This window comes from Mya arenaria, chromosome 11 (assembly GCF_026914265.1).
Source record: "Mya arenaria isolate MELC-2E11 chromosome 11, ASM2691426v1".
Taxonomy (NCBI): Eukaryota; Metazoa; Mollusca; class Bivalvia; order Myida; family Myidae; genus Mya; species Mya arenaria.
The window spans coordinates 28,319,413-28,344,273 of NC_069132.1; the positions used below are offsets into that span (position 1 = coordinate 28,319,413).

A 24,861-nucleotide genomic window follows, 5' to 3' on the forward strand; every position below is an offset into this window, starting at 1 on the left:
TTTGACATATTTTCTTATATAGTTTTGACATTTTAACATTTACACTCGAGGCAAAAGAAATGAAAAGTGAGCCGATTTCATTAAAGGGACCGTACACAAGATGGGCACTAAAGAATTCTTTTCTGTAACGAATCTCGGGGCAATTATTTGGATTGCAATAATTGATAGGACCAGCTCATTTGAATAAAGCCAAAGGGTATTGCACATATTAATTGCTAGAGCCACTGATGGAATATCACTTTATTTATTTAAGGGGCGCTGATCTTTTGGTTAATCCTCATCTTGGAGGACTCCATTGAGAGCTTGTGGATGCAGTTATCTGCACAGCCGAGTTATCTTTTTAGGAGCCTTCCTCTGATGTTTGAAACATAATTATCTTTCTATAGGTCGCGTTTTTTTTCTGGAATGTAACGTATACCTGTGTCATTTGGAATTTGGAATTATACAGCTATCTGGTTGAAATTTGGCCAGTTGACAGTGCTTAACCAAAGAATATTGATGTTTGAGTGTGAAATTGTAAATATAATAATACATAATATAAATTAAAATACATTATTTTCTGATATAGTTTTGACATATTTTCTTATATAGTTTTGACATTTTAACATTTACACTCGAGGCAAAAGAAATGAAAAGTGAGTAGATTTCATTAAAGGGACCGTACACAAGATTGGCACTAAAGAAATTTTTTCTGTAATGAATCTCGGGGCAATTATTTGGATTGCAATAATTGATAGGACCAGCTCATTTGAATGAAGCCAAAGGGTATTGCACATATTAATTGCTAGAGCCACTGATGGAATATCACTTTATTTATTTAAGGGGCGCTGATCTTTTGGTTAATCCTCATCTTGGAGGACTCCTTTGAGAGCTTGTGGATGCAGTTATCTGCACAGCCGAGTTACCTTTTTAGGAGCCTTCCTCTGATGTTTGAAACATAATTATCTTTCTATAGATCGTGTGTTTTTTCTATTTCGGGAATGTAACGTATACCAGTGTCATTTGGAATTTGGAATTATACAGCTATCTGGTTGAAATTTGGCCAGTTGACAGTGCTTAACCAAAAAATATTGATGTTTGAGTATGAAATTGTAAATATAATAATACATTATATAAATGCAAATGTGAACGAAAAAGCTTGTCTGTGTGATAACTTGACAATGCCTGCACCCATAGCCCATAAACTTGACATTTAGGTTTTTGGTGCCCAGCTGATGACTCTGGATTTTGAGGTCTTAGAGTCAAAGGTCATGGTCATCACACACTGTCCTCACACTTTGAATGGTCATAATCTAAAAACTATCTCAACGGCATCCAATATCAGTGACAAATCAGCTTTCATTTCGGTCCATGCATATTTCACTCAATTGTCCATATAATCCTGACAACATGACGCTCAGGGGGCATAATGTTTGACAAACATCTCTTTGTAACTTTCGGTTTTATTGCTTACACTAAGATGACTCTAAATTGATATTTAGTAAAAAAATATTAGAAAAAAACAAACTTGCACTCTTAAAATATATATTTGTCTGCAAAATTGATCGAAGTTACTGACACTGTCCTCTCAAGTATATGATTTTTAGCTCACCTGAGCTCAAATTGCTCAAAGTGAGCTATTGTGATTGCCCTGTGTCCGTCCTCCTTCGTAGTTGTCTGTCGTCAACAATTTAACTGTTAACACTCTATAAAGGTCACAATTTGGGCACAATCTTAATGAAACTTAGAATGTTACCCTCAATAAAATCTTGGAAGAGTTTGATAATGGGTCATCTGGGATTAAAAATTAGGTCACCAGGTCAAATTAAAGGAAAAGCTTGTTAACACTATAGAGGTCACATTTATGACTTTATCTTCAGGAAACTTGGTCAGAATGTTAATATTAATAATCTCTTGGTCAAGTTGGAATCTGGGTCATGTGCAGTCAAAAACTAGGTCACCAGGTCAAATTGAAGGAAATGCTTGTTAACACTCTAGAGATCACATTTATGACTGTATCTTCATAAAAGTTTGTCAAAATGTTTATATTAATAATCTTTAAGTCATGTTTAAATCTGGGTTATGTGCAGTCAAAAACTAGGTCATCAAGTCAAATCATAGGAAAAGCTTGTTAGCAATCTCAAGGTCACATTTATGACTGAATGTTCATGAAACTTAATCAGAATGTATGTATTGATTAGCTCTTGGCCAAGTTTGAATCTGGGTCATGCACAGTCAAAATCTAGGACACCAGGTCAAATTTAAGGAAAAGCTTGTTAACACTCTAGAGGTCACATTTATAACTCTTTGTTCATAAAACTTAGTCAGAATGTTTATATTGATTAGTTTTAGGCCAACTTCAAATCTGAGTCATGTGCGATCAAAACTTGGGTCACCATGTCAAATTATAGGAAAAGCATGTTAACACTCTAAAGGCCAAATTAATGACCATATGCTCATTGAACTTGATCAGAATATTCTTGATGATCTTAAGGTAGAGTTTGAAACTGGGTAATCAGAGGTCAAAAACCAAGCCACTAGGTCAAATCAAAGAAAAACTTTGTAAACACTGTAGAGGTTACATTCTCTCTTTGATCACCATGAAACTACGTCAGGATGTTTGTGTTTATGAAGTCTACGTCAAGTTTGAAACTGGGTAACCTGAGTTCTAAAACTAGGTCACAGAGTCAAATCATAGAAAACATTGTTAAAACACTGTTGAGGCCATAGTCAGGGTCCACATATTTTGACCAAACCAGGTTTAAAGGAAGAGTTTATGGATACCTTTCATAGGATTGCATTTGGGGCGCCTATATTCAAGGTCAAGGTCACTGTTACTAAAAATAGAAAAATAGTTGAAACTGAATAACTTAAGTTAGGGTTGACATATCCTGACCGAACTTGGTATAAAGGAAGAGTTTATGGATACCTTTCAATCGAATGTATTTGGGGTCCATAGGGTCAATGTCACTGTTACTAAAAATAGAAAAACAGACACAGGCTGAAGTTCTTCTGTCAATCGTAAAAACCTGATTTTGTCGCATTGCGGCGTTACTTGTTTCTACTTTATTTACATGAATCCTGGTCAGAATGTACTTATTACAGCAAGGTAATTGAAATGGATCAGGTGAGCGATAAACAGGGCCTTCAGGGGTCAGAGGGGGATCGGGGTGCCTAGCCAGACTTAACATTTGCTGGGACTCCGGGCCTGACAGATGAACTTTGGGACGGCCCAACCCCACTAAAGTACCTCCAGACACTGTTACCCGGTGAAACAGTGGACACAAGGGTGGATGAAAACAACCGCTATATATATGCAAATCAGCAGTCAGAGCTCAGACAGGAATAACAAGGGAGATTTTCAAGGTATAACTCAGTGGAGCAATGTAATGTACGAAAACAATTATCAGGAATACTTAAGCGTTGGAATGATTACTTTCTATAATAATGATAAACAATTATCAGGTTTCAAACAGTTTAACACATCTCATACATGTTAAGGTGAAGGTACACTAGAATAAGGCAGAATTGAATGCAGTTCTTGTAATTTCCCTTCAGTATTTGCATTTTAGTAATCATTTATTACAAACATGTACCATATAATGTTAAAGTTCAATTCTTGTTAAAAATTTGCATTGTATTAATTTCTTTGATCAGAACTGATTATTCAGTTCATGTAGATTTCTAAAAGCCTTGAAACCTACTAACAAACACATTGAATATTGCAGATTTCAAAAGTGACATATTCAACGAAGTATAATTTTGCAAACACTTCAAGTCTCCGTGCTCTTTTACGTCCAAAATCACTGTTTAATTTGTTTACATGCTAACGCCAGTAACAGCAAAATTTTGTCTTCAGATCATGAATTGTTGCCCTAAACTGATAAACGACCATTGAGCCACCATGAACAGACGGCCCCATCGACCCCTCCTTGCCGGATCGAATATTGTCACCTGCGTAACGTCACCATGGCCATTGCCCCATCCTCCATTATTACATGTAAGACGTCACCATAGTACCTCCAGTCTCTTGACCTGGCCACATCACATACTGTCAAACCCTGCAAATTTGCACCCGTTGACGTAAGCAAGAACCACAACGAAAGAGAAGTTTCATTTTTAAAACTTTGGAAGAAGAATGTTCAAAGACAAATTTGTTTGACATTCGCATAAGTTTTCGTTAAAAACGTTAAGCTAAACATGTATGATTACACTTTGTAGGTCACTTTATATTTTTAAGCTTTACATTTGTTAATCAAAAATAAATGGGAAAAAAAAAATTAAGTGAAAGTTGTATAAATGAAAAATAATACACAAACACATTGATTTCATATAAAAGAATTGTCAGTCTATTATGAAATAATAGAAAGGGTTTTATTCTTCGTAAAAAAAAAAAAGAACTTGAAGAAATATACAAAAATCAGATAATGCATTTTTAGCTAATTACTACTCGCCCCAGCGTCGGTGTCCGGTTAAAGTTTTAGGGCAAGTTGGGATTTTCACTTATAATAAGTACAATACCCTTCATTCATGATGAGGTCAGATAACTCCATATTATTCTTTACACAGATTATGGTCCCTGATTGACTATGGAACTTAGGTTAAAGTTTTAGGGCAGGTTGGGATATTTATAAATAACTTCTATACCCTTCATTCCATTGACTTAATACTTCACACAATTGTTCAGGACCATCACCCAATGAGGTTACATAACTCCATATCCTTATTACAAGTTATGGCCCCTGATTGACTTAGGTTAAAGTTTTAGGCAAGTAAATTTTTAGTTAAGGGCAAGTTGGGATTTTAATAATAAAACTTCTATACCGTTCATTCAATGTACTTGATAAAATTCAAAATTATTTACGACCATCTTTCAACAAGAAACATAACTCCATTTTAACCCTCAATACAAATTATGGCCCTTGAATATTTTTAATTTTTTTAATTTATTTTGAAAGGCATATTTGTATATTCTTAACCACATTTTCATAATGGGAAATCAAGTTATTTGAATGACTTGCGTCATTGTTCGGGCGGGCTGGTGGGAGGGCAGCATCAAAGTCACCTTATGTATCGAATAAATTTAGTTAGGTTTGACATAAAGAGACCAAACTTGGTAATATTACATCGTTATTGTATTCACTTCTAAGTCAAAGCGGCGTAGTCGAGTGCGCTGTCTTACAACGGCTCTTGTTTAAAAAATAGACAGTAAAATATGTTGAAATGACACTGATGTTTATGAAACATTACAGTCCACCACTGCAACAATACCTGATGGATGGGGATTTCTTTGTACAGGTGCGGCCCTTGCCACCTCCCTTACAAAACTGGCTCTAAAATATGTCTGCCTGACAAACAACGTCAAGAAGCAAAATGTAAGTTAGACATAGTCACTTCTAATGTAATTATCCTGGATATTTCAGTAAGATTCTGATGAACTACAAGATAATGTGTGTGTGCCTTGTCCTAGTCAGGTAACAACATAAAACAGTATGGCAGTGTTTTATCACTTCCTAAAATGGGGTCAACATTTGGCCTCATTTATAATAAGATATCACACATATCACCAAAACTAAGCATGAAAGAAACAAAATTGACATTGGGGCCGCGGAACAGGTTAGCACGGGAGGGGTGTCCCCTACCGTCAATATTTTTTTTCAATTTTAGGCATAATGAAAGACTGAATTTCCAGTGAGGTCAGGTTTTATTTTCATGTTTTTATCTAAACCTTTTTCGGTTAAAATAGTTGAAAGATATAAAACTATTATCGTTTAGTAGCATTTATTCCTATTTGCGCAGTCTCACAATGTATGTTAAATAACAAATTAGCGCAGTTTACCTCTTCATAGTAAAGCCACGAGTGACTTCGGAACCATTGCGAGTTGAATGACATGTGTTCAGTTTTCTTAGTGCCAAGCATCTCTTGGGAAATTTAAAACTTATAGGCTGATTCGGAACGTCCATTTTAAAGTCAAACTTTTATGTGACCAGTTTGAAATAATACCGGTACATATTGCTGGCTATTTAATGACAATTCATTTTTAACGAGTAATTGCAATTATCACAATGAACTACAGTTTTTGAAAGATCAAAAACGATACAAATAATTACCAGTATTGTCTTATTGCCTCTTCTTCCTCTTTAATAATCCAGCCGGAATGTTTTCACGCAATTCAGACACCAATTAGCTAGATGGTCACAGGTTTAATTATGACATGGTGACCTGCTTATTTAATATTGCGTCAGATTGGTATTGATCTACATGCGCGTAGCTTTATTTAAAATGTGATTATTAAGAAAATTTGTATTAAATATTCGGGGCCCCATTGCCGTTACTAGCCAGAATATTGGGGCCGCGGCCCCTGCGGCCCCAGCTACTACGCGCCTGCATGGCCACTGTTCTGCACTTGGGGAAATCTGGAATCCCAACCAAGGTAAGTTGGCTATAATGTGTTTTGATAACCCTAGTTAAAATTGTCCATTTAATACCGAGAGGACAAATAATCACATGAAATAAGATGGCTGATAACAAATTGAAAAGCTTGTTTGAAAATATTGTTGTATTATTTATATTATAATTACCTCAAAGCAGAAATAATGTAGAAGAACATGTATAGGACAATAATTGAATTGACTACACTCATTTACGGTTCTCCCTGAAAGCACTGCATTTAGTTATATTTTTCTGCAATATGGTACTATTACTACCAAGCATTTAGTCTTGGCCTCTGTGTATTTCAGCCAATCACAGATGATGATGTGGATCGTATAGCGACATGCCTGCGTGTGTTCTCCGACCAAAGCCCACTGATGACGGAGATCTTCAATGCGGCATCACGTAACTCTGTCTCCCTCATGCTGGCTGCCAAGATGGCCGAGGAGAAGCAGGCACAACAGGTACTGGCATGTGAAGCAGTTGCAGGCCTGCTGTAGCAATTGATTTTAGAGAAGAATCAAAATTAAAAAAAAATAATTTAAAAATCATTGTTCGTCTTTATTAGTAAGACATTTTTGTGCCAGCTACGTGTCATTTTTGCAGTCTAAACAAAATCTTTGTAGGAGAATGGAGACAGGAAAAGAAGTAAATATTATTTATCAATCTCTGATTCTGTTCTTGACCTTTTACTTTTGAATAATCACTGAAGTTCGTAGTAATTCCCATCTTGTTACTGATGATTTGGTTTGCCCTGACGTTCCTGTGTAATGGTAGATATGACATGAATAGAGTATTTCTACCCTGCAGGCCATGGAGAAATAATCTGACTGTGGTGAAGGTGCAGGCTGATGATTCTATTTCTTTTGCCCAGCTTATCAACAAGAATGAGATGGGAGCCACAGAGGTATGTTGGTTGTGTAGTATCCAAAAAAATGAAGTCTTGACATGTGTTTGTCTGGTATTGTATTAAAGTTATAAAAGTAAAATTCAGTTGTACTGTTCAGTTTCAATCCAATATATTCTTGTTATCTGCAATGCATGGCAGACATAAGGGGATGGTGTTGTTGTAACAAGTTTTGTAAAATTTGGTATTCAATTGCAACAAGTTACATAACACTAGTGTAAAACAAGGAAATGCATAATCATTGAATTAAACTAAAACAAGGAACTGATGTGATTTTTGTACATAGGACATTCATCTATGCATTTCATCAAACTAAATGAATATGGTATGTTTAGATTAATCCCAAACTTTGGTATTGTTACGCAACCATTTCAGCCTGTCAATTGTCATGAATTTTTTTTGCAGAACATGTTTGAGCTGACTCTGTCCCAGGCCCTTGGAATGACGTACAAGAAAGAGAAAGATCCTCTTGGTTCAACCAAGCTGAACAAGGTATTGACTAAAAGTTGTACTCATTTATTAGGCTTCATCTCAAAGCATTAAAGGATTTTACTAATTCTGTTTTACCTTAACACTGTGGACCATAGTATAAGCAGTCTTGATTAACAAACTTTTTCTTGAACTTTTCATGGGTGAGAAAGTGCCTAGAATTGAAGAAAAAGCAGACTGTGGACATTTAGTAACTAGTCGCCATCTATAACTTGTAGTAGTATACATATACCATTATTAGCTTTAAAGTCATATCTTTCTAAGCATGAAGTCAAGTAATAGGTCATATTTAAAATTCCCACCTTACTAAGCTATATTGTGTTTCAACAGGTGACCCAGCTGACTGGTTTCTCTGACCCGGTGTACGCAAAGGCGTATGTGAACGTGAACCAGTTTGACATTGTCCTTGATGTGCTTGTGGTGAATCAGACATCAGACACGCTGCAGAACCTTACTGTTGAGCTGGCTACCCTAGGTAATCAGACATCAGACACGCTGCAGAACCTTACTGTTGAGCTGGCTACCCTAGGTAATCAGACATCAGACACGCTGCAGAACCTTACTGTTGAGCTGGCTACCCTAGGTAATCAGACATCAGACACGCTGCAGAACCTTACTGTTGAGCTGGCTACCCTAGGTAATCAGACATCAGACACGCTGCAGAACCTTACTGTTGAGCTGGCTACCCTAGGTAATCAGACATCAGACACGCTGCAGAACCTTACTGTTGAGCTGGCTACCCTAGGTAATCAGACATCAGACACGCTGCAGAACCTTACTGTTGAGCTGGCTACCCTAGGTAATCTTCATGTTTATAAAAAGAAAATTATCCTTTATGGATGTCTCTTTCCAATAGAATCAAACTCTAATTCATAGTTGTAGAGAAATGAAATTGCTTTTTCCTTTCTCTTTAGATAAAGCCTCAAACTTTAAGAATTCTATAATAATGTATGACTATTGTCTAAGACAATGTTAACTTGGCAACCATAATTATCATATCAATTGGCATAAGTTTTATCGAAATCTTAACTAAAAATCATTAAGTATACCACTTAAAAGTCATGTTTAAATATTATTTAAATATAATTGATTGGCGAACATACTTAACATGGAAAACTGCTTCCTTGCAGGTAACCTAAAGTTGGTTGAGAAACCTATGCCGCTGATGATGGCCCCACATGACTTCTGTAACATCAAGGCCAATGTCAAGGTTGCCTCTACCGAGAACGGAATTATCTTTGGAAATATTGGTAAACAAGTGTTTTATATTAAATCGTTCGAGGGTTTTTTTTCCGGTAGTAATGTTTGATGATGTTTATCATAAAATAACAAAACAATTTCTAAAGATGTATTCTTATTTCAAAAAGAATGTGAACTTGATCATTGTAGCACATAAATATATATGATGTATGCATTTAAACTTAGACTGTTAATTATTTTAATTATGCTTGCTTAAACATAATTTGGTTGTACAGTGTTTATACTGGTTCTTTTATAGTGTATGATGTGACTGGTGCGGCTAGTGACAGAAATGTAGTCGTCTTAAATGACATCCATATCGACATCATGGAGTACATGTGCCAGCAGCCTGCAACGACTCTGAGTTCCGGTAGATGTGGGCAGAGTTTGAATGGGAGAACAAGGTGGCAGTGAACACACATTCACGACCTGAAGGAGTTCCTTGCCCATGTCATCAAGTGCACCAACATGAGATGCCTAACTCCAGAGAAGGTGGGCTTTCACTTACTAGCACTATCTGTTCCTCGACTTTAACTCCTTAATATAGCAATTTAGCATACCTTCATTGATTTAGATTAGACTTTATTACAAACCATCAGCATATTGCAGATAAAGAAGAACCATAACACAAGTCTAAATAATATTTTGCAATGCTTGTTTTTAGCTTGACTATTCGAAGAATAAGGAGAGCTATACTACTCACCCAAGCGTCGCCGTCACCCCTTGGTTAAGGTTTTGCATGCAACCACACATAGGTTAATATCTCAGCAACTACTTGAGGTATTGCATTGAGACTTGATATAATGGTACTCAACCATCCAACCTACTTTATTAATCAAGTTAGATTACTATAGTTTGCATTAAATGCAAATAATAGGCCTTTATTATTTGACTTAGAAATTCTGGTTAAGGTTTTGAGTGCAAGCACACATAGGTTAATATCTCAGCAACTGCTTGAGGTATTGCATTGAGACTTGATACAATGGTAATCAACCACCCAACCTAATTGAATAACCAAGTTAGATAACTGTATTTTGCAAATAATGGCCCTTTATTATTACACTTAAAAATTCTGGTTAAAATTTTGCATGTAACCACATTTATGTTAATATCTCAGCTCATCATGTATTGCATTGAAATCTAATCTAACAGTAATCCATGCATGTTTCGCCAAAACTGTTCAATCCTTACACTGAAAAGCGGCGAAATAGTCGAGCGCGCCGTCTCAGTGACAGCTCTTGTTTGCTGGTATAAGCAATTTTACAGTGCAAAATGCTAATGGCGCTGGCATGTTTCCCAACATTCTGGGTAGCTGAAAATGTTTATTCCATTTTCATGTACAGTAAAACTGCGATCGCTCGAGGTCGCCAGGGACCGAGCCAAAACCTTGAGGGAACCGATGTTTCGAACGACCCGATTTTCAATTTTCCAGTTTGATATGAAATATCTTTCAGTGTATTTTAAGTTTGAAGTCGTCAAACAGACTGTTTACCAAGACACCGATTATGTGTTGCGTTGTGGAAATCGCTAATATGTTCAAAGTTTGTCTTAAACTAAATGTAAAACGCAAAAGAAAAAAAAAAAATGAATAAATAGAAATGTTTATTTTAACAAAAAAGCACATTTTCGTAACAAGCAACATTTGTATTACATTACATATTGTGGCATTAGTCAGATTTATGTTTCGCAAAATCAAAGATTGTTGATTGGCGCATCTTGTGACAAGATGTCGGTTTCGCGAAACTGCTCAATCCGATGTTGAATTGATATGGTAGTGTTTTATTAATATTTTTATTACTCATGCGTTAACAATGAAAAACGGTTTTTCACACCTTATCAAATTGCCTTTCAACTGTCATTGCAATTTTTACAACTTGCGAAAATTTTAACACCTAGCAAATGTTTGTTGATTTTGGAACACGTGTTCGAGAAAAAGTGTGAAATTATGTCCTCGAGGGAGCCATAAGGTTTTGTGCACGATTTGTGTACTTGGGACCGAGGATATTGCTCGACTGCTCGACATAATTAGGTTTCGAGGCAGCGTTGGTATATTTTATATGAAAATAGAAGGACAAAAGTTCGGGACCAAGCTCCAACCTCGAGGGAACGCCGGTTCTCGAGCGACCGCTTGTTCGAGGGAACGCAGTTTCACTGTATATTAAATATATATAATCTTGCACATTAGTGCAGACGTTTTTGGGTAATTTTAGGAGGCTTTGTTTGCATGAGATTAATGATTATATTTTAGAATATTGTTAACAATAGATTTTACAATGTTAAAGGCTTATGAAGTGAACAGCAATATAATAATTAATCTAACCAATGCAAATTAATCTTAAACTAGTCATGAATAATAGCATCTGTTGTACATTTTATTCAGATTAATTATGATATATAAACTCTGTAATGAAATAAATGTACATATATTGGTTTTAAGCGTGCGCTGTTCCGAAAATGATGCTTCATGTAACCGGAAATGATGATGATGATGATGTTTGCAACTGGAAGTGACATCCCCCCCCCCCCCCCCCCTTCATTCGGAAGTGATGCACGTACAGCGAGCAGCCAAGGTATGAATTCAACAAAACATTTAAGTCATTGGACTATTAATGCGGATCATAATTGATGAAAATATCAAGTATTTAAAATAGCACTGTAATTTGAATACCATTTATACAGCAAAGGAATAATGTGTAGGAACAAATTTCAACCTGTAGATTAGACTTAAATACAACAATGTTTCAGAATCCCGACAAACCGGAAGACCGTCTACCCGGGCCAGTCCAGGAATGGGTAGATTGTTTGTTGGTGGACCCGACCCTTTTCGCTGACGGTGCAACTATGGTGTTCCCTTGTCTAGGAACAGATCGTTTTGCATCTAGAAAGTCTGGTAAGTACAGACTGTTGCTAAACCAAGTTGTTGATGATGGTGGTGGTGGTGCTGCAGCTGTTAATGGTTGTGGTGGTGGTGCTGCTGCTGTTAATGGTGATCATGATTATGATCATGCTGCTGCTGCTGTTCATGATGTTTGGGGTTCTGCTACAATTGCTATCAGGGCTCGAATTTAGCACTCGCACAATGCGAGTTGAATTTAAAGACACTCTCAAAAATTTGCGAGTTCAAAATTTGCAGAAAATATGCAAAAAGTGGTGGTGTGTAACCTGAAGTGAAGAGATGTAAACAATGCATAACCAGATGAAAATGTAAATTAAAACTCATTTATGGTGTGGTGAGATGTTTTTTTCAGTATGAGGAGGAACTATTAATGCTATGTTGTCACTTCTTGATAATGACAATTCATTTCACCAAACTTCCTATCTACATAAGTACATTTTCTGTGCTTGTGCTTTTGTTTTTCACTTAATATGATTTTTAGTTATCACAGTATTTTTGGTAGTACTAAGTGGCTTTCATTCGTTTGCAATCTACGTCTAAAGGAGTGTGTTTTGTACTTGACTTTCTATATAGGTAGCATTAATACTTTTTGGTCTTCACTTTTTAAATATTATAATCAGCACAGTTTATTTTGTATTGTTAAGTGGGTTTCATTCGTAAGTATACTTCGTATAAAAGAAAAAATTGTGAACATGAATACCAGTTATAACAACCATGCCTGTAGATGTATGTACTTTTAATGTTAATGGCATAGGTTCTCGATCTAAGCGCGAAGAAGTTCTAAGCTGGTTAAAAACAAATAACTTTTCAATATGCTTGCTACAAGAAATACATTTTTCACATACAGTAAATAATGTTGATGACTGGAAGAAACCTTGGGCAGGCCCATGCTTTCTTAGTGGAGACAGTACAAATAGTAAGGGCGTGGGAATTTTCTTAAATACAAACATCAATTACACAGTTGAAGAATATAAAGAAATAATACCAGGCCGACTACAGCTTCTAAATATCAAAATAAATGATATGAGTATAATAGTTATTAATGTTTATGGTCCGAATTCAGATGATTTAGAATTTATACAAACTTTAGAAGAACATATTGACCTCTACAAGGATAAAACTCTTTTAATAGGTGGTGATTTTAATACTGTTTTAGACCCTAAAGTAGATAAACTTAACGGTAACATAACAACGCATAAAAATTGCAGGAGACAGCTTAACATGATACTAGAAAGTTATGATATGTGTGATATATGGCGCGTCAAAAATAAAGACAAACGGAGGTACACATGGCACTCTAATAGCAAACCAACAATTTTTTGTAGACTTGATTACTTTTTGGCATCAAATGAACTCTTAAATAAAGTTATCGCATGCAAAATAAAACCCGGTTTTAAATCTGACCACTCACTAGTAAGCATACAAATTAATTTAATTGAAAATAACCGAGGTCCAGGATATTTTAAATTTAATAACTCGATCCTTGCAGATAACAATTTTCAAAATCAAATCAAGCGATGTATAACAGAGATCGTAGAATTAAATAGAGAATCAAACCCAAATACCCTATGGGAAATAATTAAAGGCCGCATCCGTGATGAATCTATAAAGTATTCAAGTAATAAAAAGAAAACAACAATAGAACATGAAAAAGAAATTTTGAAAAACATTACTAAAATTGAACAAGAACTTCTGGAATCGAACAACGCCGAAATACTGGATAAACTTAATCAAGAAAAAGAAAAACTCGATAAAATTAATGAAGAAAAAATAAAAGGTATATTACTACGGTCTAAAGCAGAATGGATAGAAGGTTTTGAAAAGAACACAAAATATTTCGCTAATTTAGAAAAGAAGCGTGCACAGCATAAAACAATCACACAATTAAATATTGATGAAAATATTGAAACTGATAAACGTAAAATATTAGAGTATGTAAAGTCGTATTATGAATCTTTATACAGACAGGACGAAAATATAGAAGACTCTATTAATTCACGATTTCTGACAAACATTACAAACACTATTACTGAAGAAAACATGCACCCCGAACATTTATCAGAAACTGAATGCTATAATGCTCTTAAAGATATGAAACTTGATAAAAGCCCAGGGTCTGACGGTTTGACTGCAGAATTTTACAAAATGTTTTGGAATGAAATAAAAACTTATCTAAAAGCCTCCCTCAATTTTTCATTAGACAACGACAATCTTACTCAGCTACAAAAACAAAGCGTCATAACACTTCTTCCAAAAAAAGACAAGGACACAAGTAACATCAGTAACTGGAGACCTATTTCCTTATTAAACATTGACTATAAAATCGCTTCAAAAGCAATTGCTAATAGGATAAAACCCCTGCTAAATAATATAATCGGTACTGAACAAACAGGATTTATAAAAGGAAGATATATTGGGGAAAATGTTCGTATTTTACAAGAAGCTATTAACTTTGTAAATGAAAATGATATAAATGGCCTCATATTTTTTTCAGACTTTAACAAAGCATTCGACAGCTTAGATCACAAATTTATGTTTGAATGTCTTAGAAAATTTAATTTCAGTGAAAATATAATTAAATGGGTTCGATTATTTTATAAAAATGCAATGGCTTGTGTTACCAACAACGGTTATCTTTCTGACTTTTTCAACATTAAAAAAGGTGTACGCCAAGGATGCCCGTTATCTCCGTACTTATTCCTTATCTGTATAGAAGCGCTTGCTGTTGAAATCAATACAAACAAAAATATTAAAGGTATAAATGTATATAATACAGAACTGAAACAAACCTTATTTGCTGATGATGCCAGTTTCCTTATGGATGGAACACAAAAATCTTTCGAAGAGCTTATGATTAGTCTAAACGATTTTGGAAAAGTTTCAGGGTTAACATTAAATAAAGCTAAATGTGCAGTTTTACGATTAGGTCCACTTAAATACGCTGACATACCGTTTTGTAAGAAATATAATTGGCAAATCACCAAAACATCTGCGCTAGGCATTACATTTACCAACGGCACAGTTGAGATGGAAAAAGTAAACTTCACTGATAAGATTTTAGAATTTGAGGCATGTCTTGAAAAATGGAAAAAATGGAATCTTTCGTTACTTGGCAAAATCACTGTAATCAAAACGTTTGCGTTCCCAAAACTTCTGTTCCCACTAACTGTCTTGGAAACACCATCTGAGACATGTTTAAAAATGATACAAAACAAAATGTACAAATTCTTATGGAATGGAAAACCCGATAAAATATCAAGAAATCAAATAATTCAAGAATATGAAAATGGTGGTTTAAAAATGCTCAATATATCTATTTTTGTCAAAGCAATTAAAGCAAGCTGGGTAAAAAGAATTGTTTTAAACAAACAATCTATATGGGTTAAATTATATATGCAAATGACCAAACAGTTTGGAGAAGATCTAATTTTTAAAAGTTGTATGGATCCGAAAAGCACTCAAAATCTTAAATTAAAATCTGTTTTTCTCACAGAAGTCATACAATCATGGGCATCGTTTACATATAAGACGGATACTGCGATCGTAGCAAAAGAAATTATATGGAACAACAGCAAAATAAAACTCCCTAATAATAAAACATTTTTTTACAAAGAATGGCATAATAGGGGTCTAAAATATGTCGAACATTTGTATGACTACAGAAAAAAAACTTTTTATGACTTTAACGACTTATCGAGACTATACAATCTTGGTACACACGATTTTTTGAAATACCATGCTTTAATCAGCAGTATTCCTGATGACTGGAAATTCCGGTTGAAAAATGAAGGCATATCATATGACACACCAACTTACTTTGTAGATAAAATGGAGGAAAATACAAAAATTAGTAAACTAGTCTACAAGAATCTTATTATACAACTTAAACCTGAAAATAGAACTCGAGAAGAAAACTGGGAATCTCAATTTGATCTTAACTCTATACAATGGAAAAATGTGTACACACAGGCGCTCAAACTAACAATAGATACGAAACTTCGGGAATTCCAATATAAATACATAATGAATATCCTTCCAAACAATGATAAGCTGTACACGTACAATATTGTTGCATCAAGGTTATGTGATTTTTGTGTAATGAACATCGACTCAAACATCCATATGTTTTGGGAATGTCATATTTCGCAGACGTTTTGGGGTGAATTTAGAACATTCATAACAAACTCTTTCAATGAAGTGAGCTTTAGAGAACTATCATATAAAACCATTAGCTTTTGTGATTTAATGCCAAACAATGAAAAATTTGGTTATCAAGTAAATTTTATGATACTTCTAGGAAAATATTTCATTTTTAAATCAAAATGTGAAGGAAAAATACCAACATGTGCCATGTTTGTCCAATATCTCAATAAACGACTAAAAATAGAGAAAACAATAGCAACAATGAAGAATAAAATCAACACCTATAATAGACGATGGCAACAATTAGAACACTTATTATCTTAGTAAAACAGCTCCAGTATATAGTAGTATTGTAAAAGCGCATTTGAATGAAATATCCACCAAAGAACTGTACTTTATAAGATCCATTCTTTTAAAGCAAGTAGGTTTTTTAAAGTTAGTAGGTGTTTTTTTTCATTTTTAAATTTAACATTTATATTAGGAACACTATTCCGAAACATCAAATACACACCACCTCTCCCATTTTTTTTATTTTTTTTTGTCTACCTTTTTTATTTGAAAACAAGTCCCAAACGCTAATAGTTTGTATGAATGAACATTTGGGCAATAAAAAAACAGAAACCCAAAAAAAAGAAAATATGCAATCCTTGAAAGAGACATGAACATAATCGATGATCACAATCGATATAAAACTAATTTAAGAAATGCCTACTTTCATTTTTCAATAAACACACAGAAACTGATGATGTAGATTAACGTTATGCACACAGGCAGCTACTCATTAATATTTGGAAAGTACTTATGTAGACTAGTCTTTCATTTAAACTTTTGGCGGCTGTTTAGAACTATCAATAACCGTTTCGAGACACAGTCTGTATAATGATGACAAGCAAAAAAAAGTTACGTTCTTTTATGCGTGTCGATTTTAAATATGCCAACCGTTGATAACAATCACAGAGGCGGTAATCACGTGGTACATTGTTTTGATACCAAGCACTATAAAATGGCCGGGCCTCGATTGAAAACTTGTGACACGCATTCCAAGTAATCTACAGAACTGTCTGACAAAATGAAGGTACCATATTACAGGGAAAATTGGGTGGTTGAACATGGTTGATGTTAGGAAATTTAATTGTTTAATTATGGAGAGAAAATGAACAAAAATACATACCGTCTCACTGGGCGCAGCATTTTTTTAGTGCTTGGTATCAAAACAATGTACCACGTGATTACCGCCTCTGAATCAGTTCCAAAAAAAGGAAGCCAAAATGAAATAATCTGTCTGTTAAAACTGTTTTAATGTGGAAGAGGAAGTTGAACATTTAATTGACCCTCAGCACAGATGAGGGAAGGAACGTTTTCAAAATATTTTGCACAGACCAATACTCGCCTGATCAGACTTCCTCAGAATGTATTGTCAGTGTAACATATATAATGATATCGTTTAAAGAACAATTACATGATCATTCATTAAAACAATTACACTAAAATTCCTTAAACCATTGTTTTTCATACAATATGTACCTTTTCGTAGCAAACACAAAGGTTTGCCTTCAAAACATTCGAGCCAGTGTCTGATTTTGTGAGTTGAAAATTTAAGTCCTCGCAAAAATTTGCGAGTATCAAAAAAAGTTAAATTCAAGCCCTGGCTATTATGATGATGACTTGTTTTCCTTAAAGATTTTTGGTGATGATGTAGGTTATAATTGCTTTGCTGATGTTGTCATGGACAGTTATGTTAAATGGTGATCTACATTAATGGTAATATAATTTCAGTTATTTATTAATTCATTCAAACACTCATTCATGTATTCATTTATTTAGTTTATGATTGTTATTCCTATCTATTGTTTGTATTAATTTTAATGCAAACACTTTACTTTGGCCATTACTTATTTAACCTTCAAGATATCTTTAATAAGAGGATGGCTATGTCCTTTATTCCCCAAAAAAATTGACATTTATGCCATGGGGCTCTAGTTAACTAAGTTTTGAATTTAATTTAATTTCTCGATTTGATTTATTAATTTATTTTTCACTCATTTATTCATTGGTCAGGTTCCCTGCTTCCCATGTCACTTAACCCTGCTTGGTTTTGTGTCAGGAATAGTCAGTTGTAGAAACAGTATCTGATGTTGATTTAAGTGATGTTGATTTAAGGAATGAATTGCAGAGTTGATGTTATTATCGGGGTATGAACACACTTTGGCTGGTCAAAGTGTATGGAGTCTGAAGGACTCCACGCATACTTTGACCAGCCCAATTGGGTTCATATCCCCGATAATGACATCAACCCCGCAAATCATTCCTCACACCAATAGTTCATTATGTAATTCAAGAAACGTAAAAAAAAAGACTTAATTCCATTTAAGACTTAATTCCATTCACGATAACCTTTCAGTAATCCTTTCTAACCCATTCTGCAAATAGAACGACCCGACTGTAACCGGAAACATATTTCAAATGATGTCACAATAACGCTGGAAAAGATCAACCACTTTAAATAACTTAAATGTAAAATTGAAACACACAATTTGTTTAAAATTTACTTACTTAACACTTTCTAAAACGTTGATTTATATTTTACAGGACCTTCTGACACAATACAAAAAATAACCAGATCAATAGTTTTCATGTATATTGTTATGCGATGACATATCCGAAGATGTTGCGTTCATCGATTAATAAACGCAATTGCCGAAAGGCAGTTCATTTAAGGAATGGAAGTTAATGTGTAAATATTTGGTCAGTGTTGGTGCTGTTGTATAAGCCATAGTTCATCTACCAAGTCTGATTAGTGATGTTCATTGGATCAGGGTTGGTGCTGTTGTATAAGCCATAGGTCATCTACCAAGTCTGATTAAGTGATGTTCGTTGGATCAGGGTTGGTGCTGTTGTATAAGCCATAGGTCATCTACCAAGTTTGATTAGTGATGTTCATTGGATCAGGGTTGGTGCTGTTGTATAAGCCATAGGTCATCTACCAAGTCTGATTAAGTGATGTTCGTTGGATCAGGGTTGGTGCTGTTGTATAAGCCATAGGTCATCTACCAAGTCTGATTAAGTGATGTTCATTGGATCAGGGTTGGTGCTGTTGTACAAGCCATAGGTCGTCTACCAAGTCTGATTAAGTGATGTTCATTGGATCAGGGTTGGTGCTGTTGTATAAGCCATAGGTCATCTACCAAGTCTGATTAAGTGATGTTCATTGGGTCAGGGTTGGTGCTGTTGTACAAGCCAGAGGTCGTCTACCAAGTCTGATTAAGTGATGTTCATTGGGTCAGTGTTGGTGCTGTTGTATAAGCCATAGGTCATCTACCAAGTTTGATTAAGTGATGTTCGTTGGATCAGGGTTGGTGCTGTTGTATAAGCCAGAGGTCGTCTACCAAGTTTGATTAAGTGATGTTCATTGGGTCAGGGTTGGTGCTGTTGTACAAGCCAGAGGTCATCTACCAAGTCTGATTAAGTGATGTTCATTGGGTCAGTGTTGGTGCTGTTGTATAAGCCATAGGTCATCTACCAAGTCTGATTAAGTGATGTTCGTTGGGTCAGGGTTGGTGCTGTTGTATAAGCCAGAGGTCGTCTACCAAGTCTGATTAATTGATGTTCGTTGGATCAGGGTTGGTGCTGTTGTACAAGCCAGAGGTCGTCTACCAAGTCTGATTAAGTGATGTTCATTGGATCAGGGTTGGTGCTGTTGTACAAGCCAGAGGTCGTCTACCAAGTCTGATTAAGTGATGTTCGTTGGATCAGGGTTGGTGCTGTTGTACAAGCCAGAGGTCGTCTACCAAGTCTGATTAAGTGATGTTCGTTGGATCAGGGTTGGTGCTGTTGTATAAGCCAGAGGTCGTCTACCAAGTCTGATTAATTGATGTTCGTTGGATCAGGGTTGGTGCTGTTGTACAAGCCAGAGGTCGTCTACCAAGTCTGATTAAGTGATGTTCATTGGATCAGGGTTGGTGCTGTTGTATAAGCCATAGGTCATATACCAAGTCTGATTAAGTGATGTTCGTTGGATCAGGGTTGGTGCTGTTGTATAAGCCAGAAGTCGTCTACCAAGTCTGATTAAGTGATGTTCGTTGGATCAGGGTTGGTGCTGTTGTATAAGCCATAGGTCATCTACCAAGTCTGATTAAGTGATGTTCGTTGGATCAGGGTTGGTGCTGTTGTATAAGCCATAGGTCATCTACCAAGTCTGATTAAGTGATGTTCGTTGGGTCAGGGTTGGTGCTGTTGTATAAGCCATAGGTCATCTACCAAGTCTGATTAAGTGATGTTCGTTGGGTCAGGGTTGGTGCTGTTGTATAAGCCAGAGGTCGTCTACCAAGTCTGATTAAGTGATGTTCGTTGGATCAGGGTTGGTGCTGTTGTACAAGCCAGAGGTCGTCTACCAAGTCTGATTAAGTGATGTTCGTTGGATCAGGGTTGGTGCTGTTGTATAAGCCATAGGTCATCTACCAAGTCTGATTAAGTGATGTTCGTTGGGTCAGGGTTGGTGCTGTTGTATAAGCCAGAGGTCGTCTACCAAGTTTGTTTAAGTGATTTTCATTGAGTCAGGGTTGGTGTCATGGTATTGATATGATAATAAGACATGTTTGGTTGGTAAAAACCCTTATAGGATACTTTCTTTTTCATATTTAGATAATTTGTGTTAAACATTGACTAGAAGTTGTTTTAAAAGAATCATTTCTCAAATACACCTTTAAACTTCTCTGCATGTATTGCATCTTTTATTGGAACTATTGAACGCAGATATTTGGCCGTCATGACATTTCGTTAAGGCATTTGACCCATATATGAGCTATAGTCCCCTTCATTTTTGGTTCATTGAAGCCTGGCAACCCCATATATAATAATAATATAATGTATGGCAGTTTTATTTGTTGAGTAATAGAATGTCAATTGAATTTATAAAAAAATAAATTCCAAACTGTATTTCACTTATTGTTGGTCAGATGCCTTATTCAGAGTTTGAATTCGATGTTATAGTTAAAATACTTTGAAAATGATGTTTTTTCTCATTTCAGTGAAGAAAATTGGCCATTCCAAGAGAACAAACAGACATTTAAACTTCAAATTAATTGATTGTCAAGTTAACAACATTTGAGCCTTATAGTTGCTTGATCTGTATCTTGTTGTGATGTGACCATCTTTCATTATAATGTTGAGACATAAGTAGGACTTAATCAAATATTTAAGGAATGAATTGCGGGCTTGATGTCATTATCAGGGTATGAACGCAATTTCGCTGGTCTAAGTGTGTCCGAAGGACTCCAAGCATACTTTGACCAGGCCAATTGTGTTCTTATCCCCAATAATGACATCAACCCCGCAATTCATTACTTATATTTACACCAATAGTTCATTATCTCATTCAATAATTGTCATTTCATTTAAGAAAATCTTTCAGTAACTCTTTCCTACCCATTCTGTAAATAGAACGTTCGACTGTAACCGGAAGCATTTTTCAAATGACGTCACAATAACGGAAATAACTTTTAAACGTAAAATTCAAGCACTTATGGCAACAATTCATTTAAAATTTAAAAAATAATACTTTCTAAAATGTTCATTTATATTTCACGGGACCTGCTGACACAACACAAACATTAATAATATCATTATTCTTTATGTATATTGTTATACAACTTATTGCGATCTGAAGATGTTGTGTTCATCGATTGATAAACACAATTGTTGAAAGGCAGTTCATTTAAGGAATGGAAGTTGAGGTGTAAATATATGTTATTGAAATTTAAAATCACTATTTTCGTACCATATACTGTTAATTATTGTTGATCGAATTATGAATGCTTACCATTAAGGCCACTGTTAATTTATTTTGTATCACTGTTATAGTTTTTTTCATTGGAAAAAATGTAGGGTACAGTATGCAGATTAAACATTGAACAACTAATTCACATATTTTGCATTTTGGATGTTTTCATACTTTTGTTCAAATAGCCAAAGGAGCTGTATTTAATGTTCTTTATTACATACTTTTTACATACATGTATATCATGTTATGTGGTTTGAAATATGCAAATGATTTTAGGGGTGAGAGTGGTCTAGTGGTATAGGTGTCCGCCTCTCACCCAAGAGGTTGTGGGTTTGATCCCCACCAGGGGTACTTTCTCATAGCCTCTCAAAAAGGACACAGTACTGGTTTCTGCCCAGGAAACGGGCTCGAGAGTGATTCTATAAGCTATCAGCTTTCGTCACAATCAAGCTAAAAATAAATTATGGCAAGTATTGTGAAACAAAAGTCACTCAACAGTGGCCTCATCTTAGGAAATGTTAGATTATCACAAATTTATGAAATGATTTACTTTGTTTTGATGAATTCCAATTTATCTTTATGATGCAGAATTTTGCATTTTTTAAGAGGTGTTTATAAACCGTAAAGATTTCAGAAAATTTAGATCAAGTGTATAATTTGGTTATGTCTGATTATTTTTTTACCGAAAACACTTCATAGATGAATATAACTGACTGAACTATTTGATGTATTCTTTGCATATAAGCATTTTTGTTTTACCTTTTTAAATTGGATAGAGTGGGAATAGAGAAAGCTTTCAATTGTTTTAAATTTATTAAGAACAAGAGATGTTTGTCAAACATTATGCCCCCTGAGCGCCAAGTTGCCAGAAATATTTGGACAATTGAATGAAATATGCATGGACTGAAATGACAGCTGATTTGTCATTGGATGCATATGAGGCAGGTCATCTACTGGTCATACCTAATCTTCATGTCAAGTTTGATGACCATAGGTCCGGGAATTGTTGAGTTATCACTCGGACAAGCTTTGGTCTTCCAACAGACCGGCCGACATGTGCAAAGCAATTATATAACCCCTCTGCTTCGAAGGGGGGCATAATTAAACTAGATGTTCACTGAAAATTGATACTTCAACTCATGCATTTAGTGACATATAAATTTCTACTGTCTACTATATAAGAAAATAAAATATGGACAATCAGAAAACCTTTTTTCAGCTTACAGTCACACTGACCTTGACCTTTGACCCACTGACCTCAAAATCAATAGGGTTCATCTGCTGGTCATGACCAATAAGCCTACCTAGTATGAGGTCCCTGGGTCAAAGCGTTCTCAAGTTATTGATCGGAAACCGTTTTTCATGTTAAGGTCACACTGACCTTGACCTTTGACCCACTGACCTCAAAATCAATAGGGTTCATCTGCTGGTCATGACCAATACACCTACCAAGTATGAGGTTCCTGGGTCAAAGCGTTCTCAAGTTATTGATCGGAAACCGTTTTTCATGTAAAGGTCACACTGACCTTGACCTTTGACCCACTGACCTCAAAATCAATAGGGTTCATCTGCTGGTGATGACCAATACACATACCAAGTATGAGGTCCCTCGGTCAAAGCGTTCTCAAGTTATTGATCGGAAACCGTTTTTCATGTTAAGGTCACACTGACCTTGACCTTTGACCCACTGACCTCAAAATCAATAGGGTTCATCTGCTGGTCATGACCAATACACCTACCAAGTATGAGGTTCCTGGGTCAAAGCGTTCTCAAGTTATTGATCGGAAACCGTTTTTCATGTAAAGGTCACACTGACCTTGACCTTTGACCCACTGACCTCAAAATCAATAGGGTTCATCTGCTGGTGATGACCAATACACATACCAAGTATGAGGTCCCTCGGTCAAAGCGTTCTCAAGTTATTGATCGGAAACCGTTTTTCATGTTAAGGTCACACTGACCTTGACCTTTGACCCACTGACCTCAAAATCAATAGGGTTCATCTGCTGGTCATGACCAATACACCTACCAAGTATGAGGTTCCTGGGTCAAAGCGTTCTCAAGTTATTGATCGGAAACCGTTTTTCATGTAAAGGTCACACTGACCTTGACCTTTGACCCACTGACCTCAAAATCAATAGGGTTCATCTGCTGGTGATGACCAATACACATACCAAGTATGAGGTCCCTCGGTCAAAGCGTTCTCAAGTTATTGATCGGAAACCATTTGGTATTCCGACCGACCGACCGACAGACCGACCGACCGACCGACCGACCGACCGACCGACATGTGCAAAACAATATACCCCACTTTTTTCAAAAGGGGGCATAAAAATATGAACAGATGGCCGCATTATAAAAAAGTATACAACTATTGCATTGTTATTGCATTTTATATAAGTATTTATTTTTGTATGTTTGATGGCTTTTATGTTAATATGAAACAAAACTAATTTGTATAATACTGACAACTATAATTCACAAAAAATATTTAATTAAAAAATATTTCTCTCTAAAAAATAGTTTGTACAATCGAAAAAGTTTATTGAAAGCACAATTGTTAGTACATAACTGCCAGGTATAATTATATTTTATTGTAAACATGTGCGTATGTGTGTAACAATTATAACATTGCGTATGAGGTGATACACAATAAAATGACATAAAATATGTGTAGCATTTTTGTTGTTGATATAATGGGGAGTACAAATTAATTGTTTCACCGTCTGCATGACCTGGTGCCGCACAAGCAATATGCAAGTTACATGTAGGTTAATGAAGCTTTGTACATGAATTTGGTTTATGCCTGCCATTTAAAAATATTCATGAAACTTGGTACATAGAAAAGTACCGTACTTATTTTGTCGCATAGAAATGTGGTTGCTGTGGCAACAGAATAGTGTGAATGTATTTCTGTCTATCAAGAATAATGGATCCTGTAATCACTTAAGAGTATGTAAACTAGGCATTCGAAATTTGTGAGAATAGTGAGATTA

At 35.4% G+C, this 24,861-nt stretch overlaps 1 protein-coding gene across 2 annotated transcripts in view; it reads left to right on the forward strand.

Moving 5' to 3' along the window:
• The window catches only part of LOC128209551 (coatomer subunit beta-like), a 43,984-nt gene extending 20,806 nt beyond the window's left edge, over window positions 1-23,178 (forward strand). The window contains exons 4-15 of one of the 2 annotated variants that reach the window (XM_052913625.1): window positions 3,085-3,345; window positions 3,839-3,979; window positions 5,232-6,413; window positions 6,721-6,876; window positions 7,223-7,319; window positions 7,725-7,811; window positions 8,139-8,283; window positions 8,939-9,058; window positions 9,307-9,539; window positions 11,485-11,617; window positions 11,793-11,937; window positions 21,114-23,178. In XM_052913625.1, the coding sequence (XP_052769585.1) occupies window positions 6,806-6,876; window positions 7,223-7,319; window positions 7,725-7,811; window positions 8,139-8,283; window positions 8,939-9,058; window positions 9,307-9,461 (675 nt within the window). In that variant the 5' untranslated portion in view covers window positions 3,085-3,345; window positions 3,839-3,979; window positions 5,232-6,413; window positions 6,721-6,805 and the 3' untranslated portion in view covers window positions 9,462-9,539; window positions 11,485-11,617; window positions 11,793-11,937; window positions 21,114-23,178. Of the gene's footprint in view, window positions 1-2,375; window positions 3,346-3,838; window positions 3,980-5,231; window positions 6,414-6,720; window positions 6,877-7,222; window positions 7,320-7,724; window positions 7,812-8,138; window positions 8,284-8,938; window positions 9,059-9,306; window positions 9,540-11,484; window positions 11,618-11,792; window positions 11,938-21,113 lie in introns of those variants that run through there. The other variant, XM_052913626.1, reaches the window with a different exon arrangement.
• The last annotated feature ends 1,683 nt before the right edge of the window (window positions 23,179-24,861 follow it).